Raw genomic sequence first — 26,135 nt, 5'->3', positions numbered from 1 at the left:
TGAGGACAGAAAGGGAGAAAAAGTGTATTGTTACAAACATGGTTAATTTTGAGAACCCTGTATGATCCCCTGATACAATCACTGAAACAGCTTCCTCAGACAACTGCACCACCTGCTGGTCAGAATGAAGAACATCTGTATCTGAACATAGGTGAGTGTGAGAGGTCACTACACTGGGAAGATAAGAAGCCTTTCTTTGTATTAACAGGGGGAGGGGGAGATATGACCCTGAACATGTCCACATCCCTCTGTGTTTCCTACAACGTCAACACGATACCTGTGCCAAACCCAGGTCTACCTTAAAGACTCCTAATGCATGTCTGTCTGTCATTGGAGATGGTACATCTTTTTCTTGAAGGGTATTGAATATTGATTTGTGATTTTGAACGCAATGCATAGTGATGTGAGGGAGGACTGCCAATAAATAAGATCAATTTTCATTCTTTCCATCATTTAAGACATGTCACAGTAGAAAAAGCATGAACAAATGGCTGTTTTCCATTTACAGGGTTCCAACGGTTTCCATATCAGCATTTCTGGAATTTGTCCAGAACCACATTTCCAGACTGGTAGATTTTTCTTAGACGATATTTGACATTGCAGTACAAATAGCTAGAGGTTTGTAAAGAAATAGTTGGTGCAGTGCCTATTCCCTTGCATATGGCCTCCCCCAACCCTAACCCATGTTGAATGATTTTAGACAAAGTTTGCATCAAGCTTTCTTTTAGTGGCCTATTTTGACCTAACCCTTTCACTTGGGGGCAGAACTGTTTTCTAGACTGTGACTCTGAGGCGGGCTCTTTGAAGGACCATGCATTTGGTTCCTTTCGTGATATTAAGATGCTCTAGCCTGTGCTCTCTCAAACAGGGACTGAGATTTTGCTTCTAACGCCAAGCAAAACACTCAAACTGATCAGTTTAATTCGGAATTCTATACTTTAGAAAACAAAATAGGAGAAATAGTCTGCAAACAGATATTTGACATACTCTCTTATCTGTTTTCCATACTTATCAAGAACTGGAAATGCCTAAGTTCCATACATCCATAGTGCATGGGGACTCGTTGTCAGATTTCTGGTATGGTGTATACTGGTTCACTGTCACATACTTGGACAGATTCAATAACACCTGTGCTATTCTTTTCCTCTTCTCAACCCTAACCCTATCACACGACAATATGACTGAAGCGACCTATTAAAGAAAAAGTCAACAAAGCATTACAGAATGTTTTGTATTTCATGTATTTCTGATCTTTAAAGTGTGTGTGTGTACATGAGGAGTGGTCCTCTCCCCTCTCGACCCCCACCCCCCTGCCGTCGCCCTGTCCTTCACTGGGGTAACTGGTGCTAATGCTGACTTGGGTCTAATAAGAAGCGAGGCTCCTCCACATCTATATCCCTTCTTTAATTAGCGCGGCCGCCGGCCCCCGGGGCCCTCTGACACCGCAGCCTGATGAGACCGCCGTAACTGTCCAATAACCCGCCGCACACCATTACTGAAGGCCCGAAATCTTATGAATTAAATCCTAATATTAATAAGCATTACCATTCTGTCCCCCTCCCTTTACATTATCCTCAAAGCCAATCTTAGCGCGCTGCTTTCTGATGGAAGTGGGAATAGCCTGCAAATGGTTGTGTGGGATATGCAGGGGTGGGATTAGGGGGCACGCTGTGAGGATTTCATTTCCACACAGTGGGGATGATGTATATGTGGAAGTGTGTTGCGGAGGGGGTTACTCACCTTTGAAATCAAACTGCTGGATGTTTTTCAACGACTCGTGGATAAAGTAGAAACTTCCCAGAGCCTGCGGGAGGAAACAAGCATGTGTGAGATTGGACACGTTTTCCGTCAATGGTTCCATACAGATATTTATTTCTTTACTGGGTCTGGATACGCTACAGGATGTGTATCAAGACAGACAAGATGTATCAAGAATCTCCACATATAGGGTAGGAGAAAACTAGTGTAGGAGAAAAAAAGACAGTTAGGGTTACCCCGCTACTTTGAAAAGCTGAAGTAGAAAGCCACCATACTGTATTCTTGATAAAGGTTACATTCCAAAAACAAGTCTTTTTTGGATCTTTAGAACACATTTCCCAACACCTGTGCCAAATGTCCAACCTGTTTAAAAGCTATCACATTTTTCTTCTGGTTTTAGAGAACCCTGTTCAGAACCATTTCATGTCAAGAGTGCAAAGGATTGCCCCAATGTGAGAATGCTTGGCTTCATTTCTTTAAAGGATATGGATGCGCCTACAGGATACGTATCAAGACAGACAAGATGTATCAAGATTCTCCACATAACAGGGTAGAATAAAAATAGTGTAGGACAAAAAAATATTTCGGGTAACGGTTAGGGTTACCTCGCAACTTTTAAAAGTAGAAGTAGAAAGCAACCATACTCTTGATTAAAGGTGGGGTAGGTAAGTTTGAGAAACCGGCTCGAGATACACTTTTTGTTATATTCCATGGAATGCTCTTAACATCCCGATAGCAATGAATATCTTAAGTGCTTTGACAAAAAATCCATAACAAAATGTCATCTGTGGAAGCTGTAATACTGTAAAAAGCACGACCAATCATTTTAGCCGGCCCGGCTAAAATAACTGGATGGCCTACCTGCCTGTCAGCCTTCCATCTGTGCACAAACTTATCTCGTGCCCTCATTGGTCATGTGCGCGTTCGTGTGTGTTGGAGGAGGGGCTCTGTAAGGAAGTGGCAGATTTTTTCCGGCTGTGTATTTTCAAATTCTAGCGATCTCGAGCTGGTTTCTCCAAAATTACCTACCCCACCTTTAAGGTTTAATTCCAAAAACACAACATTTCCCACCATGTTTGCCACATTTCCAACCCATTGAAAAGCGACAGTTTATCACATTTATCTCAGGTATTAAGATTGAGCTGGCAGTGGCTAATGTGGTTACCATTGTACCATTACATTGAAATGTGAAAGGTTAAATAATAAGGAATTCACCCAGAAGGCAAAGTGCTGTGTGGGTAGAATTTGAAATGTGAATGTATCTGCAGGCTACATGTAACAATTCATGTGTACATACAGCATGTCTTTGTATACAGATGTATTTGTTCTTTTTCTGCTTGTTCAAAAATAAAAACATGTGAAAAATGGCATCAACTTTAAGCCTTGATCTCCTTTTAATACACATTCGGTTGATGGTTAAAGTACTAGGTTGATTCAGTAAGAAGTTTAAGGAAACTGGTAAACGTGTCATTATGATTTGTGAAAAGAAATACAAATAATAGCAATAATATTAAGATAAAATAAAAAATATTAAGTTCAACTTAAATTAACTTAATAGTATTGCTTTCAACTAACCTAATGTGAAACCTGTTGAGATAATACATTTAATTAAAGTCAACGTTTCAGTTTTTCAGTGCCCAAGAACCCTGTTCATAACCCTTTCATGCCAAGCGTGCGAAGGCTTGACCTGATGTGAGAATGCTGGGCTAATGAAGTGGGCTGATAGAGCCTCTTTAACACACTCCAAAGCACACTTCCAATGGGAAGCCCCCGACACTACACACCGGGGACTACACACCAACAGGTGCAGCGTGCTCTGGTACAGTACACTCCGTGATCTCGGGCACCGAGTCTTCCAACTTGGCGAGTCAACAATTTGAGCTCTCAAAAGGACACATTCAGATGGACTTTTCAATGAGCACAGATCGACTTCAATAGGCTTAAAATCTTAATTTTCCCTGTGAACAATCAGGAAACTTTCCCAGTCGGCGGACGAGCCAATCAAAGTCTGTGGGAAGAAGTGCAAGTGGCGCAGAGGGGGATTGGATGCGGTTCACAGTCCACTACACTTGCCCTCTTTACATTTAGGGCAAATGGAGGCAAAGCTCAAGCTCAATCCCCCGTCTGGGAGATAGCAGACGTTGGGATAGGGATCATTCTGCTCAAAGAGGGTGAGGAGTATGTTGTTTTTTTTACTTCCAAATAAAACAAGAGAGAAATAATTAGGCTGAGATAGTACAGTGAAGCTGCAAAGGTAGAAGATTCAGGTACAGTAGAAGAAAGAGGAGTGGTGAGGTGGGATTAAAGGGGTGTGATCAAAAGGAGGAGGAGACTGGTGTAGAAGAAAAGGATTTAGTCTGGGAGCTTTTCCCCGTGTTCTCTCATTGAGGCCGGGTGCAGACGCCTCTCTGCGCGGCGGGAGAGTTCTCGCTCCGGCCTCTGCATTATTTATGAGCGCCGGCACATCTTGAGATTAAACATTTGCTGATTTGTCAAAAGCACAAACATGAGGTCCTGCCCATCTCCTTGACATATAAGTTCAGCCGTCGGAAAACACTGTCGCACATTTAATTGATGAGAACGGCGGCTGGTGACCCCAAACCCCTCCGCCGCCGCCGCGCTCCCCCCCCCCCCCCCCCGCCTGACTCATTCCTTCTCCAGAGGACAGAGGGAAAGGGGGAGGGGAGAGGGGACGGTGCTGGGCGAAGGCAGGACTCAAGGTCACAGCTTCCCATCGCGAGAGGACGGGTTCCAGGAAGGCCCCCCGAACACTTATTGGTGCTCGCTTGTCTTTTATGTTCTCTTTCACCTTAAAGTGGCGACAACAGACTTGGAGACAGAGATGGATAGCAGAGCAGGCGGAGGGAGGGGAAACCGTGCTATTTGTCAAAACGCTGCCACTATGCTAACTGATGCTGTCTGTGGAAATATTTCAGTGGGCAGTGAAGGAAAAATGACTATTTTGAAATATGACACATGGAGATAAAATGATATATGTGTCAAGGTATTAGATAGTAAACAGCACAAGTGCAATTTCAAAGTCAAAGTGCTCCTGCTGAGAACAATATATATTGATTAGCTGCATAATGAATACCTACAGATCTTTATAAATAATGAAATCATGAAATCATTGGATAAAGGGAATATTGAGAAGAAATGACTTTCTGCTGCTTGAATATTTATATAAAGTTGTCCTGCTATTCTCTGTGTATATATGTATTATCTTAAATATATAGAGCTGGAACTAATAGCCGACTGATCAATCGACAGAGATAATCAACAACGTTTTTGGTTGCTTAGTATTTCATTGATTAATCATTAAAGTCATTTCTGTTGATGCAACAAATGCTGTGTTCAGCCTCTCAATGACAGAGATGCCTTTTCTGTTCAAATCATATTAGGGTGAATATCTTTGGCTTTTGGACAAACAAATAAGACATTTAAAGATAGCACATTGAGGCACTTGGATAAACAGTAATCACAATGTTCTGACGTATCATTGACTAAATGTAATTGAAAATATACTGGGCAGATGAATCGATAAAGGAATAGATGTTGTTGGCAGCCCTACTGACCAAAAAAAAGAAAGTTATTTCACATTTAGTTCTGCAAAATCAGAAAAAGGAATATTCTTTTTTGAAAAAGAAAATGATCAAGCCGTTTTCAAATCTCTACTTGACCCCAAATCCTGAGGGATGGATGTCTTCAACTGCGAACACAACAGAAGCACTTCAGAAAGAAATGATGAAAGCCTGAACTGTATCCCTCTCTGATACTGTCTCTCTTTAGGCTCATCCCTCTTTGCTACAAACTCACATCAAAAATGAAAATGACATTAAACAAATCGGCATGAATCAATTTTCAAATAAATGATAAACAACTACGCTTAAGTGGCTATCCGTGTAATCGCAAAAATCTACTTAACCCTCCACCCTAATAAATATGTATTTGACGTGGAGGTTCAGGAGCTAGCAGCTGCTGCCCCCCCCCCCCTCTGCCTCCCTGCTGCACTCTTCATGAAGAAGCTATTATATTAGCAGGGCGCAATTAATCCATTTGTCTCCTTACATGACAGGCTCAAAATATTCATTAGGGCCGGACTGCGCTGACAGGCCATGCTTATCTTGAACCAGTCGCTTTACAATGGCCTGTGTCAAACGTATGTTTGTCACGTCCCTCTTTATTGATTAGCTGCCAGATTCACTTGAAATAATTAAAAGTATATTTTACATATTTATAAACCCCACTGCCACGGCGGCTACTTAATTTTCCATTAGTAAAATGCAGTCTATTAAGTGCACCACGAGGGCCACGGTGTGGGGGGGTTATGGGAAATGAGTAATCACCATAATTGTAGACACAAAGACAATAAGCGCCATAAAAGCTGGGGTTTTATGACTGCTCATGGCAATGCTATCTCTTATCACGAGTCCTTTTGGCTACACCGATAAGGGCACACTGATTCTGTGCTCGTGTGTGTGTGTGCTCGTGTGTGTGTGTGTGTGTGTGTGTGTGTTCCTACAAGTGTGTATTTGACATTTCCAAAAGCCCAGCAGATGTGGGCTGAACAAGTCCCAATAGACTGGCTGCTGGAAAATAGAGAGTTGAGCGCTGCAGTACATAGCCTGCACACTGTGCTCCGCTGAATGCTTTATCGATACCGGGGGCTGCAAGAATTAGTTCTGTCCGACCAAGAGAAGCAGGAATTCTGTGACCTCTGAATAGATTTTCTGCGTTTAATGTGAAAAATGAGCCATAAAGCAAACATAAAAGTAATCATTTTTCTTCAAGGTCTCACCTCCAATCTGTGCTAAGGGAGAGTGTCCAGTCCCAGGAGAGCTGACACACACACACTCCGGTGTCATCGCAGTGTCACTGTACGACTGCCCGGGGTAATGTTCTGCTGGACCCTGGCAGAGTGCTGCTGATGGTGGCGCAGTGTGGAGGTGTGCGTGTGCTTCTGCAGGGCGTTTTACAATACATGATGCGCTCAGAAAGCACTTGAACAAGGGGAGCTTACTGGAGATGTGCTCAATATCATGTTTTCATTAGATATTATAATCTTTGGTGTATTTATTTAGCTGTGTTCAGGTTAGGGCTGCACAATATGGAACAAATGACTAACTGTGATGACAGATAATCCAACTGCAAAATGAGAGGGGATACCATTTGAAAGCATTAATCACATCTTGTTTTATGCAAATCATTCCCATAGCAGAAAGAATACACGGGGAACATGAGCAGTAACACCGTCAGACAGGCTGTAAACAAGCCTCCAGTTAACCCAGATGACATAAACCACTTTATTTGGAGGAGAAACGGAAAGTGAAAGCACCTGAACTGTTGGTAATATTCCCCCATGGGAAAACTGTGTGCATGTTGAAGCAGATTTGATTAGTTTACAACCTGTTTGATCCTCTCACTGAAATCCTTTTGAGCAATGTTGCTCTCAGAAATGGCCTAGGTGAATACTTATTAACGACAGTGAATATGAAAATAGGACAAGCTGTAATAAAACCAAATGAATGTTCAGTGATACACTGCCTGCGCCATGTTCCGGGGTCATATCAGTGTCCAGGCCCCTCAGAGAAATATCTCCTCAGGGTTTCCGTGGCATTTGGCCCTCCAGACAGCAGAGACTAAATGGGCTGGTTTCCAGTTTATATCTCATTGCTCAGAAATCCCTGGAGTCTGCTCATCTGTCAAACCCCGAGTGATGCCACACTTCCACATAAACCTGCACATAGACACATCACCGCCACAAAACAACTCACAATTGTACACACACACACGCACGTCTTATCGGAAAGGTCAATCAGATATGCTGTCAAGAAGAAATGGTGTTGCGATATATCAGAAACACATGTTATGTCAAAACAGCTTAGAGAGGGAGGCCGAGACATAAGCTCTGACTAATAGCTACATAATGTCCTCATTAGTCACTGAGGCCCAATTCTACTCCAAATCAAAGTGTGAAATGGCTCTGCAGACAATAGAGCAGCATGCTATGTGCTCTGACTGCAACTCAGTCCAGGGCTGGGAGGGTTGCTTCACAAATGTAATCCGTTACAATCACTAGTTCATTTGATTTTGAAATGAATTGTAACGTTGGAATCCTCCTAGAAATCCCTGTTTTTGAAAAAGTACCAGTAATCTGATCATACATTTGATGTAACTGTTACATGTAATCCGTTACTCCCAAAGCCTGCTCACATATCTGTTGCACAATCTGCCATCTCTGTCCCAGCATGGGCTCCATTGATGAGCAGGGTCCGGGCTCAGAGAGCACCTTCACAGGGGTCTCTCTGCACAAACAGCCTGTCATCCGGCAAGGAAAACACCACGGCACAAAGTGAGCAGCACCAATAGAGATGGAGATACCAATGGAGCAGCCATAGTGTTTTCTACCCCTCCTGAGCCCCCCGCCCCCCGCGGGCTGCCATATGTGTTTGCCAAGGCCCTCTCCCAGTGCCATTGATTGAGTATTCAGAGTATTGAGCCACAGTGTCTATTATTCATCGGCTGCCTGGAAGGCCTGACTGGATACACAGACAAAACTCTCATTAAAACTTCCTCTGTCACTTCCTGTGATTTGAAAGCGGCCCGAGTGTTGGAGTCATCCGTCACGTCCTGAAGGAGCCCTTGTCTCTGGGGTGTGTGTGTGTGTGTGTCTGTTGGGGGGAGGCAAAGGTAAGGGACAGGGGGAAGGAATTACACTATTCAAAGATACACTTAAAGGAAAAATGTTAACATATATTTACTTATTTATTTCACAGTAATTAAGATTTAAGTTAAGCTTACTCGACTTAATGCTCTTCCCCCATTCCCAGGAGGGACCTCATGAGCACAGAAAATTGGTTTACATGGCAAAGCTCGACTAGTATTGATCTCAGACAATTAAAATAGGAGAAGCAGATCCAGGCCACCTGAACCTCTTTTAGACATGTATTATGGCTACGGTGGATAATACTGCCTAGAAAACATCAAAATATGGGCGAATGAGGCTCTTTGAACTTAAATGCTGTATAATGGCTTTATCTGTAATATATGCTTACAAATCCAACAAGGCTAAGAGTCTAGGTCAAGTCTCGCTGCTTTCCAATGATAAAGATGGTAAAGAAATGTAAGAAAACTCATCAAAGACATTGAAATTCATCTTTTGGTGAACCCAATTTTCTGTACAAAACTTGCTTCTTGTAGAAGTATATATACTTCACTGAATAAGAGACAATTCTGACTTGATCACTGAATATATTAGCATTCATATCTAGGGTAAATAGTCTATTTCTTGACCAATCTTGGTGCCAAACTATCCTGTAGACCAGGGGTTCACAAGCTTTTTTCCCAAGAGCCCCCCCAAATGACTCCTGCTGGAAGTTGTGCCCCCCCCCCCCCCACACACACACACAAGAGGGGGGGGGGGTCTCAAAAATGCTACAACTACTGTCACAAACTGGATGAATGTGAAGTATTTTGTTAAAGGAGGATGAAAGCGTAATTAAGGAGCACTATTGGAGTGACTTTGATGGTTATTGGACTCAGGATTCATTCATTTGGATTCTCGCTGGATGAAGAAATTAAAGGACGGCGCAAGTGGAAACAATTCACAGGGATTAAACTGTTTAAAACACATGCTCAAAGTAAACCGGATTTTTCCGATGTGTTTATGTGGATAAAGTCGTAAATAATCTACAAAATGGAGGAGACCGATCTGATCGGAGCAACTGTGACAAATAATCTGAAACCGGCACATGGACAATGACTATGTTTTAAAAATGCGCTTATCCAGAAAAGCCTGGTTTGGACACTTTACGGGCAGAAGAAACATTTCTATTAAAGAAAGAATTATACATTTCTGTCTTGTTATGCCTATAATAGATACTAACTTGAATTTGTATTCAAATTAATTAATCAATTATTTTTTATATTTTATTGTAATGTAGAGACAAGACTTTTAGTGACAATCATGTATTGCGTTACAATTATATGTAAACACATTTTTTTTTAAAAGTCTAAATATGATATTTGGCCTCAAATCATCTGAGGCCTGGCGCCCCCCCTGCGATCTTTGGCGCCCCCCCTGGTTGGGAACCACTGCTGTAGACGTAGAGATATTTCACAGAATATATAACATTCTCACTATCTCACTTTGGTGAATATTCCTTACCAAAGGCATTAGGAGTTACTCCCTGGGGGATCACGAATGTTTGTACAGAATGTCATGACAATCTATTCGAGGGTTATTGAGACATTTCAATAAAAACTGTCTTTGGTATATACAGTATATTTAATATGTCGATATTTACCAAATCACTTTGGCCACATAGTGACCACTGCAGTAGCATAACCCTTACCCTGATATGTTTATATATCTACTGTTGTGTTGATACATGGAACATACAAATAAAATAAATGCAATGGTTTTCAGAAAGTCAAAATAACTAAACATCTGTAAATGTGGTTGCATATAAAGCATTCCATATTTGTTTTTATGTAACCTTGAAATGTTCATTTCTTGCCAATATTCAATTGTAATGCTCTTTTATGCCAACAGCCAAGACTTTATAGCGATTATACATCCTTTTTTTTTTAATAACAAATAGTAGCAGGAATTCATTAGGATTCAACCTCTGGGGACCATGACACAGGTTTGTGACAAAACACCCAACAGCTGTTCAAATATGTAAATCTGGACCAAACTGATGGAGCAACCAACCAGTTCCATTGCTATCCCTAGATACACCATCACAAACCATTGTATTTGCTACATCTCCCAAAATCATCCCCCATCCATCCATGTATTGACCGTCTATTTTAAGTAATCCCCCACTGTCCTATGATCAGTTATGATACCTGTATTTCAGCTCTGTACACTGTGTTTCCGGGCTTCCACTTCATTATTCTAAAATCTCCCAGAATGCAGAGCGACATGCGCTCATGATTGATCTCAAAACCACTGATTTTATTTTATTTTGAGGAAAATATTATGGATGGGTCTAAACAAGGCATAATTGGCCAAAGCCACGGCAGCGCCTGACCTGCCAACAATCCAGACCCACTCCCAAGGTTGGCTGCCTCCCTGGGAAATATTGTGCATTAATTTCATTTAGTCTCTCCTCCAACATTCAATGGTAGAAGTTAATTAAATTGCTTGTCCATTGTGTTCATCCACTTACAAAGTTAATGATATTGTGCCGGGGAATTAAAGAGCGTTTTATAAAGCGCACGGGATGGGAGCTGGCAGGCACTACATTGCCCAGTTGAACCCTGTCAGTCGGCGGGCTTCTGGACCCCCTAATTAGCGGTGAAATGGATGCTTCCATCTGCCAATTTCCTGCCATGCTCATCAGTCGTGCAGTCGTTCCTCTAACCTGCCCGGCAGAGGGGTCTAAAGCAATAAAACCATCACAGCAATGACATTCAACAAAAAAAGAAAAGCGAATATGCGTATACATGATGTGACTCAGACTTTAAAAGAGCTTCTTATAATGCCTGGGCTTCTTTTTTTGTTGCTTTAGACCACATCATTGGCTTCTTCAGCATAATCCAGATGGAAGACTTTGATAACTTTGTTAAAAATGTTGGATGCACGCACAGTAATAGCACCTCGTTTTCATTTCTGTGAGGGTGCTTTGAATAAATGTCTTAAAGCAATAAGACAGAAACGTGGTCGGACAAATGTTGATGTAATGCATGCTGGATACTTATGGGAAAGATACATTACTGCAGTCATGATAAAAGCATAACAATCTCAATTTAATTCAATGCACCATTTCTGCACAGTTTTCCATTTCCAGTGAGGTAGCAGTGTCCTGTACACCTCGGGTCATGATTAATGCTCATATACTATATTCCAGCTGCGTATTTACTAATACCATGTTGCTTCTTCAGCAGTTTTTAACGAGCACATAAAAACAGAGGATCAAAGCAAATGGGATTACACCTGTGGGGACTGGGCTGCTGTTGACCTCTTAAGAAAGCTGGGCCTTGTCCTCCGCTTTGGCAGAACAGTCTGTAAATTCATACAGAAAATGAATGAAATGAAACCACCATGAGGGCGTTTTGCAGGTGCAGCTTACCTTTGAAGAAGAAGCTTATAACAATGATAGAACCCGGGTTATTTCTGATGGAGTGTGAGAAATATTAAAATGCCAGCATTAAAAACTGGAGCTGTTGAGATTCAAACCACCAGGCGGTTAGGAGGCAGGGAGGATTGAATGAAAGACACCCTTGGGTTGGGTTATGGGAAGTGTAGGATCTGCTGTGTTTTGGAGCTTGAAGAATAAATACAAAAAGTTGGGATGCATGCCTTTTTTGGCATTTTTGGCCACATGTCAAGTGTAATAATGTTAACCCTGACATACAATAAAATAAATGGTTTTCAAAAAGTCTCTGGACAAACTAAACGTCTGTAAATTTGGTCGCATATAAAGCATGCAATATAAATTTGTATGTAACCTTGAAATGTTCATTCCTTGACAATATTTAATTTTAAGGCCAACAGCGATGAATTTTCCAATATAATTGTGCATTCCTAACATAAAGCCACAACGTCAAACTGAACTGCTTTAAACCTGCGTCTTGTGAGGCCTCCTGTATAGAAAAAACAATCCTTCATTTTAATTTCATTGACGGCTCTTTAACCCTAAATCAGTATTCATTCATTTTCATTCAGAATTCTAGCCACATTTTTTAAAGGTTTCCTTTAGGCCAGACACAGAATATCTATGACATTCTAAAGGAAGAGCATAACATCTTTAAGGGCCCATATTCTGCTGATGTTCAGGTTCATATCAGTATGTAGTGGGTAAATATGTCCCAAGGCCCATAACTGTGACCCAGTGTATCAGTTCATACTGTCCTGACTGAGCACAGGCACCTGTAACCTGGGCTGCTGTGCTCTCAGTGTTCTGTCTCCCTGTTCCTGCCTGTTGGCGTCAGCTGATAGAGGTGTTATGATTCTATCTTGTTATTCACAATGTTGATTATTCTCTCAGCACTAGCTAAACACATGGGTCTGGGGTAGAGGTCTTCAGAATTGACGTGGCATCTCTACCGTGAAGTCAGAACCTCTGACTCTTTGACTTGTTTTGTGAATTCTCCGGCCGAAGCTCCAAATAAACCCATCAGTGTTTGACATCAGAGCTCCAGCTCTCCCAGTCGGTGACTCCTCCTGCATTGCTACACAGAAGTTTCCCCCACAGTGTCTCTCCTGGGACATGTCTCCATGCTTTAATGTTCAAAAAGCCTGTGCTGCAGCACCTCTTTTCACCCTCTGTCTGAAACCAGAGCCCAGTCTGCTCTGATTGGTTAGCTGGCCAGCTCTGTTGTGATTGGTCAACCCCTTAGAGATGTCCCGCCCCTTCCTATCATGTACAATGTGTTGGAGGGAAGACAGGGATGTTAGCCTTTGCAGACCATTTACATGCACAAAAGCCTATAGAACACACTACAGGGGAGGTAGAACCCCAACAAGCAGAATAGGGTCACTTTAACAAGCTGCTGTTTCTTAAATGTATCCAATTTAACTCGGAGATACTAGTACAAATTAAATTACTCAAGAAGTCTCATACATAAACATTATATTTCCTTAAAGATCAATGTCACCCAACCCCATGGTATTTACACACAGCTATGTAAGGATTGTCCTGTAACTTCATAATCAAGTTCAAGTCAAAACACTGCCATGCACAATTTAATCAAGACATAAGCACAACCAGTACTAAAACAGGATGTAACATTCGTCCAATGACAAACAGTGAAGAGCAATATGTGGGACAATTCGAGTTCTAAAGGAACATTTTACAATGTCTGTCCCCGCTAACAAGGTCAAGTCCTCAGGCTTAAGTGTATCAGACATCTGCAATTGGGCCTGAAAAGATCCTTCTTCTTTCTTCACAGGAAAATAATCTTTTGAAAGCAATCTTCAAATAAACCGTTGATCTTAAGGCCAGCATGGTAAATGGCCTCTTTCTTTAAATAACTATGCTGTCTGGGCTTGACAAAATCATCATTTTAAAAGGGGATATGAGGATGATGAATATTTGCCTTATTCGATTGTTCCCTAAGATGAAAAATCAAAGTCTGAACAATTGAGGTATCCATTAGTAATTAAAGTGACATTACCTCCTCTCCATTTTCTCAGCCCTCGGCTTGCCAGAACCATTATTCAATTTTTTCGGATGCTGGGGGATAAAATGCCTTTAATATACTTATGCTCATTAATGTAAATCATATTTGGCTATGGATGTCCAATAATCAAAAAGAATATTTCAACTTGTAATTCCCCGTCTGTAAAAGTATTCCCATTAGCGGAAGAGGCGCATGCAAACGACAGGTCTTTGAGCTCATTGATTTTTTTTTCCATCTTTGCATTTTGGAAAGGCCGCTAATGTTGTCATGGACTGTTCATCAATCTGTATTATTATCTGATTTAATATTGCGCCTATTCATGTGGCCTCATTTGTGAAAGAATTGATTGAATTAGCAGAATACAGGCTGCAGGGAGAATGGAAGCAATATCATATTAACTGACCGCTGTGGTTGAATGAAGACCGAAAGGAAGTTTGAAAAGTTTGTTATATTAGCTGACTTGTTTTCTGGAACACTCTGTAAACATTTGAATGCATTTGTAGAGGTGAAGCACCTGCACACACCTGTCAATATCTGGGGTAAAGAGCCCAGGGACATAGGGGACTTTCCATGTCAAATAATCAGTATTGAGAAACTCTCCCTAAGGACGCTTTCGGTCCACAGGGGATGTATGAAGCAATCAGTCAGCTACTGTCTGGAAGCAGCTTTGATTCTGCCTGTGGCTCGCTCATGTGGCCTTGTAATGACAAAGTGGCATCCTTGGCTGCCCAGTGAGATACAGCTCCCATAAGGAAATATATCAGTTTGCTGCATCTTAGTGGCATAACTTTGTCACTTGTGTGAAGAATTTATCAGGAAGGTCTTCATTTCTCTATATCAAGAGCCCTTCCTCCTCCCTTACAACAAACACAACTCTTCCTAAATGACGGCAACATCGTCCAGATCATGAGCCATCTCGTGAAACATCTATAATATATGACAGCTTCCGATGCGCAGGGACAATCGATGGCGCTCCACAGTATCTCCTCCAAAAGGAGATCAAGCTGGCAAGTCTGCGCACCAGAGGAGAGTTTTGAGGTCAGAAAAATCATTTTTTCCCCCTGGATGTATAAAAAAATAAGCAGCTTTCTGTCTGTGTTCTGTCTGGGTCTGAGCAGAGGCGTTCTCGCAGCACAACAGTGACCACAGGACCGTGAAGCTTTAGAGGAGTCTGCAGAAACACACGCAGCGGCTCGTCTCAGGCTAAGACGCCCGTCCGGTGGCTCTTTGTGGCCTTCTTTGTCTTTATGTAAAAACCAATGCTCGCCAATGATGTGTTATGTAAAATTCCCAAAGGCTTGATTTAAATGGTTGGATATCCTCCATGCTAGCTTAGTTATACTCCAGTGCATCGACCCTGAGAGCACATGGACGCTGCATGAAAAGCAAATGTAAATGCAGCCTCAGCTTCTTAGATAACAAGAAATTATGGCATGGGTTTTTTTCCTCCTTGTATTATTATAATAATAAATAAAAAAGAGAGAACAACGGGGGACTTTTCTTACGCAGATGTTTCTTTTTTATCCGTACAATCGCAGCATCCGGCCTCTCCCGTGGCCCCTCTTAACGGACAGATTTAAGATGTGTGTGAGCGGAGGTCCGGTGCCAGGGGCGAGAGTGGCAGCAAACCCACGTCTGCTATCCTGTAAATATGTCACAGAAATGTGGGAGGAAAAGAGGATTTGGAGGGGCCCATGCGTCCTGCGTCGCCCCTTGGAGAGCTCCAAAGATGACCAGGTGGTACTGTATTGTATATCATGAGGTCACGTGTCAGCAGAGAAGAATACGCAATGTTCAGTGCATCTGTTGCATCCTGAGAACAAATTAGAATTTGGTTTTGTAGGTGCCATCATGATTTAGAGGAGCACAAACAAGGGCAAGAACATAAAACAACCACGATACAGTGATGAGTTCTTTACCCTTTAACCTGTAAATTGTGTTAAAGGTCAAAGAGGTGAGCTGTAGGTGGATTATATAATCACACTATATCAACGCATGAATTGAAAAAGGGCTATTTTATAAACTTCTTCTGAACAGACGTCTTTAAATGTTTTATGAATCCATTACTCCTTACCACCACAACTCAAAATGGATCACAAATGGGATCATTTTAAACTCAAAGTTAAAATGTTTATAAAAAAGGACCAGGCATGAAGTCATACACGATCTTGTGTTTTAAAGTTTGGGTGAATACCTCCATTTGTATGGTGCTTTTATTGTTTTTTTTGTTTGTTATCGCCTTTTTGGTATTGGGCCCCAAAAGACCCAAGCTATATATTTGAGCTATGAAATAAAAAACTAGCTAGCCAGCAGGCCTTAAAGCCCGCGTCACACTGTCCCGAAATTGACACCAGATGTACACACGATAAAGGAAATGTTCAAAATTCGGCTCTGATCGTAACAACATCGGGCCATTCGTGAGGGCGTCTTAAGCCATCGTATGACCGCCGGTGGAGTTTCTCAGGCTGCGGCAGCAACTTCGTGAGCAGTGGCAAAATCTTTGGCATGCCAAAAAATTGCCGAAAGACCTTGCGAAGGTTCATTTTCGTGTTGAATTCGTGTGTCCATTTTGCCCTTCGTAAGGCCAGCGTGAGGGCATCTTGTCAAATCGTGTCATCTTCGTCTTTACTTTGTGTGATCATCGGTGCCATCGGGCATTTTTCGCCTCACAAAGGAAACAAGAAGCTGCCAGATTGTCTTAGGAAGGCAACACGTGAAGCCCTCAATGCCGTCGTGTAGCCATCGTATTGTAGTACGATGACATCGAGATGGGACCACGGTGTGCAATGTTTCCTTGCAGATCGCTTCTCTGGTTGTTTTATTGCACAACAAAATAATGTAAACATATTATGTAAATAACCCAATTTGTATTCTGTGAAACTGAAAAGGATATGAAATTGTTTTTGTTACTTTCGTTGCATTTGTATATGTCTTAAATGTAATTTAGGTTAACTTCCTGTTTTATTTAGATGCTTTTATTTTGAATGCGGGTTTACGCTGTTGACAGGAAGTTGCTGTTGCTATGGAAACAACATGACGGAGAAAACTTAATAGAGAGGCGAAGTCCCTCCCTTTCCGGTGGACCTCCATGGGACCTTATTTCGGAAAAAGTCAATGGCGAGAGAAAAGTTATTTTTCGATCCCGTTTGAATTGTGCCACGAATTACACATATGATGTTTGTCAATTTAAAAGATCATTTTGAAAGTCAAAACATTTTTTTGTTGCCGTAAAACTGTGAAAAAACGGTGTATTATAGAATGATCACACCGGTGTGACAGTACTCTTCAAAGGGTTCACGAAATATGACTACTACTCTTACTGTTTAACATTTTGGGTTACGTAATGTTACTTCATGTAAAGGCTAATATCTCTATCTCTTATATTTAGTGGAGGAAAACAATTATGACATCACTTACGCGACTCTGGGATTTGTAGTCTTTCTAGTTGCATATTTTTCATAGTCTTATATTTCAACAGTTTTACGACAAACTGTGACTTTTTTTAAATTGAAATGATTTTTTAAGATTGACAAATATCATATGTGTAATTCATGGCACAATTCAAACAGGATCGAAAGATACGTTTTCTCTCTCCATTGACTTCAATACATAATTTTTCCGAAATAAGGTCCCATGAGGTCCACCGGAAAGGGAGGGACTTCGCCACTCTATATCTTCTACATATAAAGACGGAGAAAGTAAAGAACAAAGTCTGAAAATATCAGTGACAATTTTTATTATATACAATCTCAAGTTTCCAAAATGTAAAGTCCCATAGTACTTTAACATAATTGTTTTTGTTACTTTCGTTGCAGTTGTATGTCTTAAATGTAATGTAAATGTGTGTGGTTCGGGCACCATCGTGTGGCCTTCTGTAGGCATCGTACTTGCTTCAACTGTTGCTTCGGCTGTTGCTTGGCCGTTGACCAAGTTCGGGGCCATCTTCGTGCGAAATTCACAATTCCATATTCGTGTGTCCATCTGGTGTCAATTTCGGGACAGTGTGACGCCCGCATTAACCAATGCAATTGGTGTCTGATTGAGTTACTGACCCTAACCCCTAATACGTCAGCTATGAGGCATTTAAGTTGAGATGTCCAGTGAAAGAATTAAGTCTGTTTTCAGTTTTTATTTTGTTCAGTTTAGTTTTTTTAGATCATACAGTATACAGCTCAGAAACAGCATATTATACAGCATGTCTGTAGAATTCCCTAACTTTCCTGTTTACAATCCAAACTGTCACATGCACATTTGAAAACTATCATCAGAGCGCTCTTATTTTTATTTTTTTGGGAAAAGAAAATCTCAAATTCATAGACCATTTTTTTCAAATCAGACATGTTGACTTGTTGCAAATCTCTTCATCTACAGTTTCACTACACAGTTTTATCCCAACTCATTAGGGAACTAGACAAGCAATTAACCATCAAATGTTATTCCACGGATTCATGTCCTCCACTCTTTAAGATAAGATTTGCTAAACAGAAAGGAGAAGTTAGAGCTCTCTGCAGCTCAGCATACTGATACAAATGCTTGATTTCCAGTTGGCCAAAGAGTACTTTGAAAAGTGTTTTTATTTCCTTTTTAGTAATGTAATTAGGCGGTTAAAATTAAGAGCTTGAATTTAACTGAAAGAGCATAACGTCCAATCTAATTAGAGGGCTCTTTAATGAGTTGGAAATTAGCTACAGCATGGTGCACACAGGGTGCCATTGTGGCTTGAACTTGTGCACGGACCCTGCTGACTGGGTCACCCTTTGTGTTAGATTGGTTCTCACTTGGGAAGCATTACTCCCTGGAATATGGTTATGCTTTGCATCATAACTCTACGAGGCATTGCAAGTTTTAAATGAATTGTCCCAATTCCTCTGCCAATCGGGACAACAAACAGAAGGATATAAAACATAATACAAGGGCAACAAACCAACATTGGGTGGGTGTAGTCAATAAATGAGCCTATATATTTGCTTGTTCAATCATATGAGATGCATTTTGTTTTGTGCATGAAACAGCGCAGAGACAATCATAAGCTATTGCGCGCTCCGCCCTCAAACTAACCCGCGGTGAGTTTCATCAGGCGGGCTTCGGGGGTCTCGTAGCGGCGCTGCCTCTCCTTCTGCACAGCACCGCCCCTCATCTGCTGCAGCCGTCTACCTCTGACCTCCACGACCTTACAGAGACTGCATTAATTTTTCTGACAAAAATCAATCGGCCGAGGAATGGGACAAGGAGGGAGTCCCTGGTTATTACAGCGGGCAGGACACACCCTCTCATTGAGAGCGTGCGGCTGCTTTTATAGGTAATAGTTTAACAGGGGGTGGCGGCTAGGGGACAAAGGGATTGCTCATTTCCCCTGACCCCACAGATGAGTCACTCTAAATAAACCTACTTGTGCCAAATGTAATATCATTACAAATAAGGAGGCCTTTAGATAATTTTGGGGTTATTTGATGTGAAGTTGCTCCGTGTTAATCACCAGGGGGGAAGCATATGAGACTCATTTGTTTGAAAAGATGGCAGTGGAGGGTCTAGGTTTGAAAAGGAAAATAATGCTTTCAGTCAAGGGCAAGAGAGGACATATGACTGCAAATTCCCAGCCATGTGGCTGTTTCATTTTTGTTTGTCTATTTATATGCTGGCTAGCTGAACAGACTCGCAAACATTCCCCAAAATCAGATTAGGAAATTATGAGCCCTATAATTAACCGGCTGTTCCAGTCCAGGGCTTTGGCTTCCTATTTCCTAATGAGGAGCGAGTGAAAAATGATTTAATAATGCAACAAATGTGCTTCATGAGCTATTAATATGTAGTACATAACATAAACATGACAAGAATATTGGCTCCACATTTAAAGATGTGAATAAACTGTCCTTGGTGGGCAGAGTATAGAGTTATGACAGTGAGAGGGAGGAAAGGCAGGAGCCGCATGTGAGGCCATTACCCCACCAGCAGCAGGGGATCATCAGCAGGGAGGGAGGTGGAGTGACTGAGTGTGTGTGTTTAAAATGGCCTATGTGTTTCAAATGTGCTGCACAATACCTGCTAATTCTATTAAGTGCCTCTGTGGTGTGGCGGTGTGGTTATGGGTTGATGTAAATGGACGGCTGGTTGACTAAACAATGCAATAGCATTAGAATAAGGTGATTGGATGACAGAGTGGAGTAGAAGGCCCAAGCCCAGCCACCTCGGGCCTTGCCAAGTCCATTATGTGTATTGGAGACATCTCGATGTCCGTCATGGGGAATTGCCAGCCAAGAGACAGAAGAGCTTGTTGTTTTGTTCAGCCTTCATTGTGAAGATGGCTTCCACCTCGCCGCATCCAGGTGTAGGTAATGCAATCAAATGAAGACCTCACAAACAATCCCCCACCCCACTTTCAATCTGCTGTGGGACCTTTAGGCTGTTTTAGGAAACACTGGTAGTGATCTGGCTCAAGGGTAGAGTTGTGTTTTGACTTTGCCATCCAGCCACTGCAGTCTGATTTCATGATGTGTACCTATACATAAATCATTTCTGAAGCTCCTGACATCTCCGAGTGGAAAACAACAAGAAAGTAAGAGATAAAGCAACAGCATTCAACACAGACTGTGAGTGCAGCTGCAGCACTGTGTGGCATTGACAGTTATGGAGTTAACACCATGATTCCTGTTGACTATATCAAATATCTATATGCATTTACACTACGGTCAAATAAAATGTAAGCTCTAACTGCTGCCTATCGATTTTGAGTTTTAGTATACAAGAAGAGACATGTCTTAGCAGTTCTGAATGAATGCACAGTGTATATGGGGAACAGTGAGTCACTTGCGCTAGGTGCTAAACCAAAAGCAAATAAACAGATAAATAGCATTTCAGTTAAGGAGAAGACTGTTCTGATATTCCTCATGAATGTAAAACTTTTTGCAAATATGCACAGTAATACTATGAACTCTATACGATAAGTGGAAGTAGTAACTATTAGGTCATCCATTGGTTTGTGGACTTAGACTTTTGAGGTCGACATTTGGTCTTTTGCCAGCTTGGTTTTTTCAGAAGTGACACGAGAGAGTACAACCGAACACTGAATATTACATTTCAGGTGACAAAGATGTTACAACTAACCACGATGAACTGGATGATAAAGTCATACTGAAGCGACCTGTCAATCACAAGATATCCATGCCCTAAACTACCCTACATTATTGGCAACATCGACAGTAAAGCTAGCCATCATTTAAAAACCTGCCGATTATAGCAAAATTATTAACTAGCAAAATAAATAAGTGAGAAGTTGGGTAATTTTCTCATAGGCTTCAATAGAATCTGACTTATTTTTGTAAAGTAAAGTTGCCCCCTCCTGGCCATAAGAAAGAATGCAGGTTTACAAAAAGTATCTGCATTATCTGCACTTTCAGCCACAAAGGTTGCTACTTGAATGTGACATTAATTCACTTTAAACAATGAATATCGCCACTTTATTCTTGATTTGAGATTTGCAGTAGAATGTTTACAGACTAGTCCATCAATGGGATGGCCACAGTAAAGCCAAGGTAACATTTTAAGGGGAAATAAGATTGTTCAAGGTGAGGACATACTGCAGAAACATTAACAGGCTTTCCTTTCCTTAGTCATAAAGTTCAAACCTATGGTGGAAACCGTCCACCAGCAAATTGAGGGCATTTGACTTTCCTGTTATTTAAAATATCTCCTATAAGGCCTTACACAACAGCTTCCACCATCAGTGTATTGCTCATTATTGCTCACTATTGAACACTTTTACTGTAGACCGGAGTCCGGCATCTAACTAACAACATTATAAAGCCATTTTAGTTAATTCAATGCTATATGTGCTTTTATTTGACTTGACAACAAATCGAACATGACACTGTTTGAATAACTCACTGTTGCCCCATTTGCACAAAAAGACAATTCTTAACACAGCTAGTTTACATTTTTTTACTTTAGGTGAGTAAATAAAACATGTGTGATGTCAGGCCCATCACACACATCTGGATATTGTTCCTCTCAGTGTCTACACACAGGCCTGGCTTTATTTCTATCCGGCCCTTCACACTAAAGAGCCAGTCATTAAGGGCCCTTGTGTTGGGGGGTGTGATTGTTTGAGTGTGTTCATTGGCGACAGGTGTCAAGAGGTTGTTTCTACTGCTATAATTACTCCACAGCACAGCCCTTACCGCGAGCTTTCTTCAAACTGGAAAGAAATTGCTTGGATTTAATGTAACGATCGCCCCAACACCCCCCCCCGATATTAACCAGCCGTGCGTGACATCGGGCTCGGGCGAGGAGATCAATCCCCCAGGAAAGTGTTGTTCTCTTCAGACAGGTCCCTGAGCCAGGATGAGAGGGAGAATCACGGAGCGGCACTTCCACCGCCGGGGGGGGATGTTTGGATAAAAGGCGAGGGGTTTGTCTCCCACAATGCCTCTGTACATGATACCTGGTCAGGGCAAGGTGCTCCCTGAGGAGGGAGGGGATATATATATACACTTAGGCGGGAGAAAGGTCAGGCAGGCTGAATGTGGCAGGCAAACAGGCAGTGGGGGTCTGGGGGCCCGGGGATGAATCACAGGAGAATTGGTGCATGGCAGTGAATGAATAACCCGCCATGGCTCCCCAAACCCCATTATTTCCCTCCTTCTCCAGCGGGGCCTGAAATTCATGTCTGCGCATGCTGCCAGTTCATTAGGGGGAGGATGTCATTCCTCTTCTGGCTGCGGCAGGACAGGCCAGGCGGGGCCCCAGGAGGACCCGGCCCTGTTTAATTCCACATCAACCGCTCTACTGAGGGCCTTAATCTCTGCTTGTGTGATCAATACTATATCAGTGTAAATTAAAATGACAATTTTAAAGTAATTAAGCCTGTTAATGCTCGATTCAAATGTCATTATTTGCACGGGGAGAAGCAGATGGTGGCTGGACGTGTAATGTGTGTGTGTGTGTGGGGAGGGGGGGGGGGGGGAGATTTTCTGAAGAGGGGGGGTAAATTACGAGCCATGTCCGCAGTGACAGGTAAAACGCTTTAACTGGCACTGCTCGTGGTTGCCGCGCAGCCACCAAAAGGAGGGCTTAACAAAAGCAGATTAACTCTCCACCCATGCCAGCCTAGAGACCTCTCCAATTTCAGAGGAGGATAACCCAATTGCTGAAATCTGATTTGTACAACCAAACCCAATTATGGCCATATTAGATGAGAAGTGGCAGGGAGAGAACGCTTGCCGAGGGAGGCAGGAAAAATAGAGGGGGTGGGAGAGGGTGCAGGGGAAAAAGAAACGTTACACAATAAAAATGCACTTAACTATAGAATGAAGCCGAGCAGTAATTGTGTGATTCGATTATTTTTGTCTCCCTCCTCACTCCGCTTTTGAAAGGCTATTTAGAGTCATTGTTAGAGTGAAATAAATGGAGCCCAACGTTAACCTTGTCCCCGTTTGTGTATGTGTGTTTGTGTGTGTGTGTGTGTGCTGGCTCATGTGAAGTGAGGTGAAGTGTAAGTGAAAAGGAAATGAAATGATCACATTGTTGGTTGTGATTATGACAGGCTCACAACCCATAGCCGGCGACCCTCCACTCCTCTTAGACCAGATTCACCAATTACACCCAATCACACCAGTTAGGGGCCAATGGGGGCCCAAACAACCACACTTCCGACTCCAAATGTTGCCGTACAGAACGGGAACTAACATCATTAAGAATCGGACCTGTAGTTTCTTCTTTCTGTCTCTTCATTTTTCTCAATGCTCTGGCAGATACACCAATACAAAATGACACTAAAACACACAACGAGAGCAACTTGGGGGTAAAATAGCGAGCCAAAGGACACTTTAGCATGTGGGGGTCGAACCACTGACCCTCTGATAGGTTGAAACACATTTACCCCCTAAGCTACGACCATCATATACTATCAACGGTGACAAGCAGTTCATTTCAGTCTAATGAAGCAGCTAACAGTATTTTCCTGAGTGGAAAATGCCTGTATCTCACAATTAGCAGCTAACGAGTCACGTGGTGACAAAACAAGAGGAAGTGAAGTGATTAGCAGGAAGTCATTAGCACGGCGGTATGGATCAGGCCTGGATGTGTCACTGCGGTCCTCAGTGACAGTTGGAGGAAATGGCTTGAAGGTGTAGTTATTTGGCAGCTCTGCAGCAAATGTCCCACGCTGGTGCGATGGCCTTTTCAGATGATTGACAAATGTCTGAATGCTAATTATTGCTAATATATCTTTGTCCTACATGATCAGCATTTAGGGTGTAGGTGAAATTGAAAATGATACAGAAGCCATGGGAGGCAAAGAAGAACCAAAAACACTTTTTCTCTCATTCCTTTTTTCTCCCATGACTTTATGAGATTTAGCCAGGATGTGAAACACGTGAAAAAGAAGCTTTGCCAGAAAAGATTGTCTTGGCAAATATTATTTTAAAGCTTTTTTTTTGTCATACTTGTTTTGCCCCAAGAGGCACCACCACCTTCTGAATAGGTCTAAAAGTGTTTTTGTCCAGCTGATTTTTCATTTCTCCAAGCATTCTGAAACTCTTTCTTTCCCGGTTTTCACAAATAAATAAACATTGACTCTGAAAAAGATCCCGTTAAAACTCATTGATTCAACCTATTCTGCAGATGACTTTTGATTAGATTCAAAGATGATCCTGGCCACATTTGTTCAACCTGTTTTAAGTCATTTACACAGGAGACAAAACCATAGAGATCGGATCCCCATAATTATATTTGTTCTCACTTGCATCTCCTCTCATATTATTCTCCATAAGCTGAACACTATGCATTATGCTGTGAGCTATGCAACCTCTAAACACGGACTCCCTCACAGAGTGTGCAACAATGCAGCATGAAACGTAAGCAGGGATCCTCATTGATGCAGCCCCATGAATTATTAAATACATGCCAATAGTGGAAAGATAGAAAGCGTCCTGGCAGAAAAACAAGGACAACCTGTGGGTATTTAATTAGCAGGGGGGGTGCTCCTCTGCATGCCTGATGGTGCAGGGTAAAGGACGCCCAGGGGCCGGAGAGGAGCTTGGCATTGTATTGGTTTGCATCCAAGCTGTCCGATCCATCATGCTGTCTGTTGACGGGTGTTTGCACAGCCAGCCCTTATTAATTATCAGCTCATTTGGAGAGGAGGGGGTGTCAAGGGTGGAGAGTGGGTGGTAGGTGCTAGGTCCTCTTTGATCAATGTAACCAATCGCTCCAAGACAACTCTACTGAGGGTGATTAAGGTCAATTTGGCCTGCAGGCCCCCTGCGTGTCTCTTCACGGAGAGTGGGACGTCGTGGGATGGAGAGGTGTTAGCTGTAGGTCCCACACTGCTGTATTCTATCGGCATGCATTAGTGAGAGCATTAGTGGTTAGCGGGTTTAACAAACGTACTTAAATAAGGGGAAGAAAAGAAGTGTAATTGACACTTCTGCTCAGTGAAACATCATCATGGCTTTTGAATGTTGCCTACATTTAAATATTTAGCTATAATATAAATAAATAAACAAACCATGTAAGAGGATTCCCCTCCCTATTAATATATTCAAATACTAATTGACCACTGTGTGTGATCATCCCTTCTGTATGGTAGCCGACCTGTGCAAACGCGCTACAATGGCCCAAACTACTTGCATTACGAGAACGTGCTGCACTTTAAAAACCGATGCAAATACAAAAACACCAATGTGCCAGAACAGTTGGCCAACTCACAAAAAAGTGATGCGCACAGACTAGTTGGGGAAGATGCTACTTCATTTTTGTTTTGGCATATTGGTGTTTTTATATTTGCAGCGTTTTCAAAAAAGGAGCGTGTTTCTCCTGATGGAAATGGTTTGGGCCGCTGCAGCGTGTTTGCACCTGTCGGACACCATACTCCTGTCCATGCTGGATGTGAAAATGCTGCAACGCATATGAACTCTGTAACTCCTTCTTGTTTTGTTGTAGTCTGAAACAGAAATTGGTGGAGTTTAATTGACCCGTTACCTTTATTTTTGCAAATTGTGGTATGTTATTATTTACAAAGATATTTTTGGCCAGGATCCTTTCTTAGCTTCACTTTTAAACGTCTCTTTCTCTCAACTTTTTGCGTGTTGCTGTCTGTCTGTCCAAACTGAATGGTGATAGAAAGCTTTTGAGTTTCTGCCCCATCTCATGAAATCATCTCCAACCACTCTAAACCAGTTTAAAGCTATATTGAGTCCAGGTTATCGGAGTGTAAATGTTTGACCTGATCATTTCTAAAGTTACTCTAA

At 42.0% G+C, this 26,135-nt stretch overlaps 1 protein-coding gene across 2 annotated transcripts in view; it reads right to left on the bottom strand.

Moving 5' to 3' along the window:
• Positions 1–26,135, bottom strand: part of LOC117475901 (inositol polyphosphate-5-phosphatase A) — a 163,768-nt gene that overhangs the window by 73,977 nt on the left and 63,656 nt on the right. For both annotated transcript variants that reach the window (XM_034122248.1, XM_034122256.1), the window contains exon 5: positions 1,741–1,804. In XM_034122248.1, coding sequence (XP_033978139.1) covers positions 1,741–1,804 — 64 coding nt within the window. The remainder of the gene's footprint in view (positions 1–1,740; positions 1,805–26,135) is intronic.

This window comes from Trematomus bernacchii, unplaced genomic scaffold, assembly GCF_902827165.1.
Source record: "Trematomus bernacchii unplaced genomic scaffold, fTreBer1.1, whole genome shotgun sequence".
NCBI lineage: Eukaryota > Metazoa > Chordata > Actinopteri > Perciformes > Nototheniidae > Trematomus > Trematomus bernacchii.
Note: the sequence above shows the minus strand (reverse complement) of the source record. Positions and strands in the feature narration are given on the sequence as shown.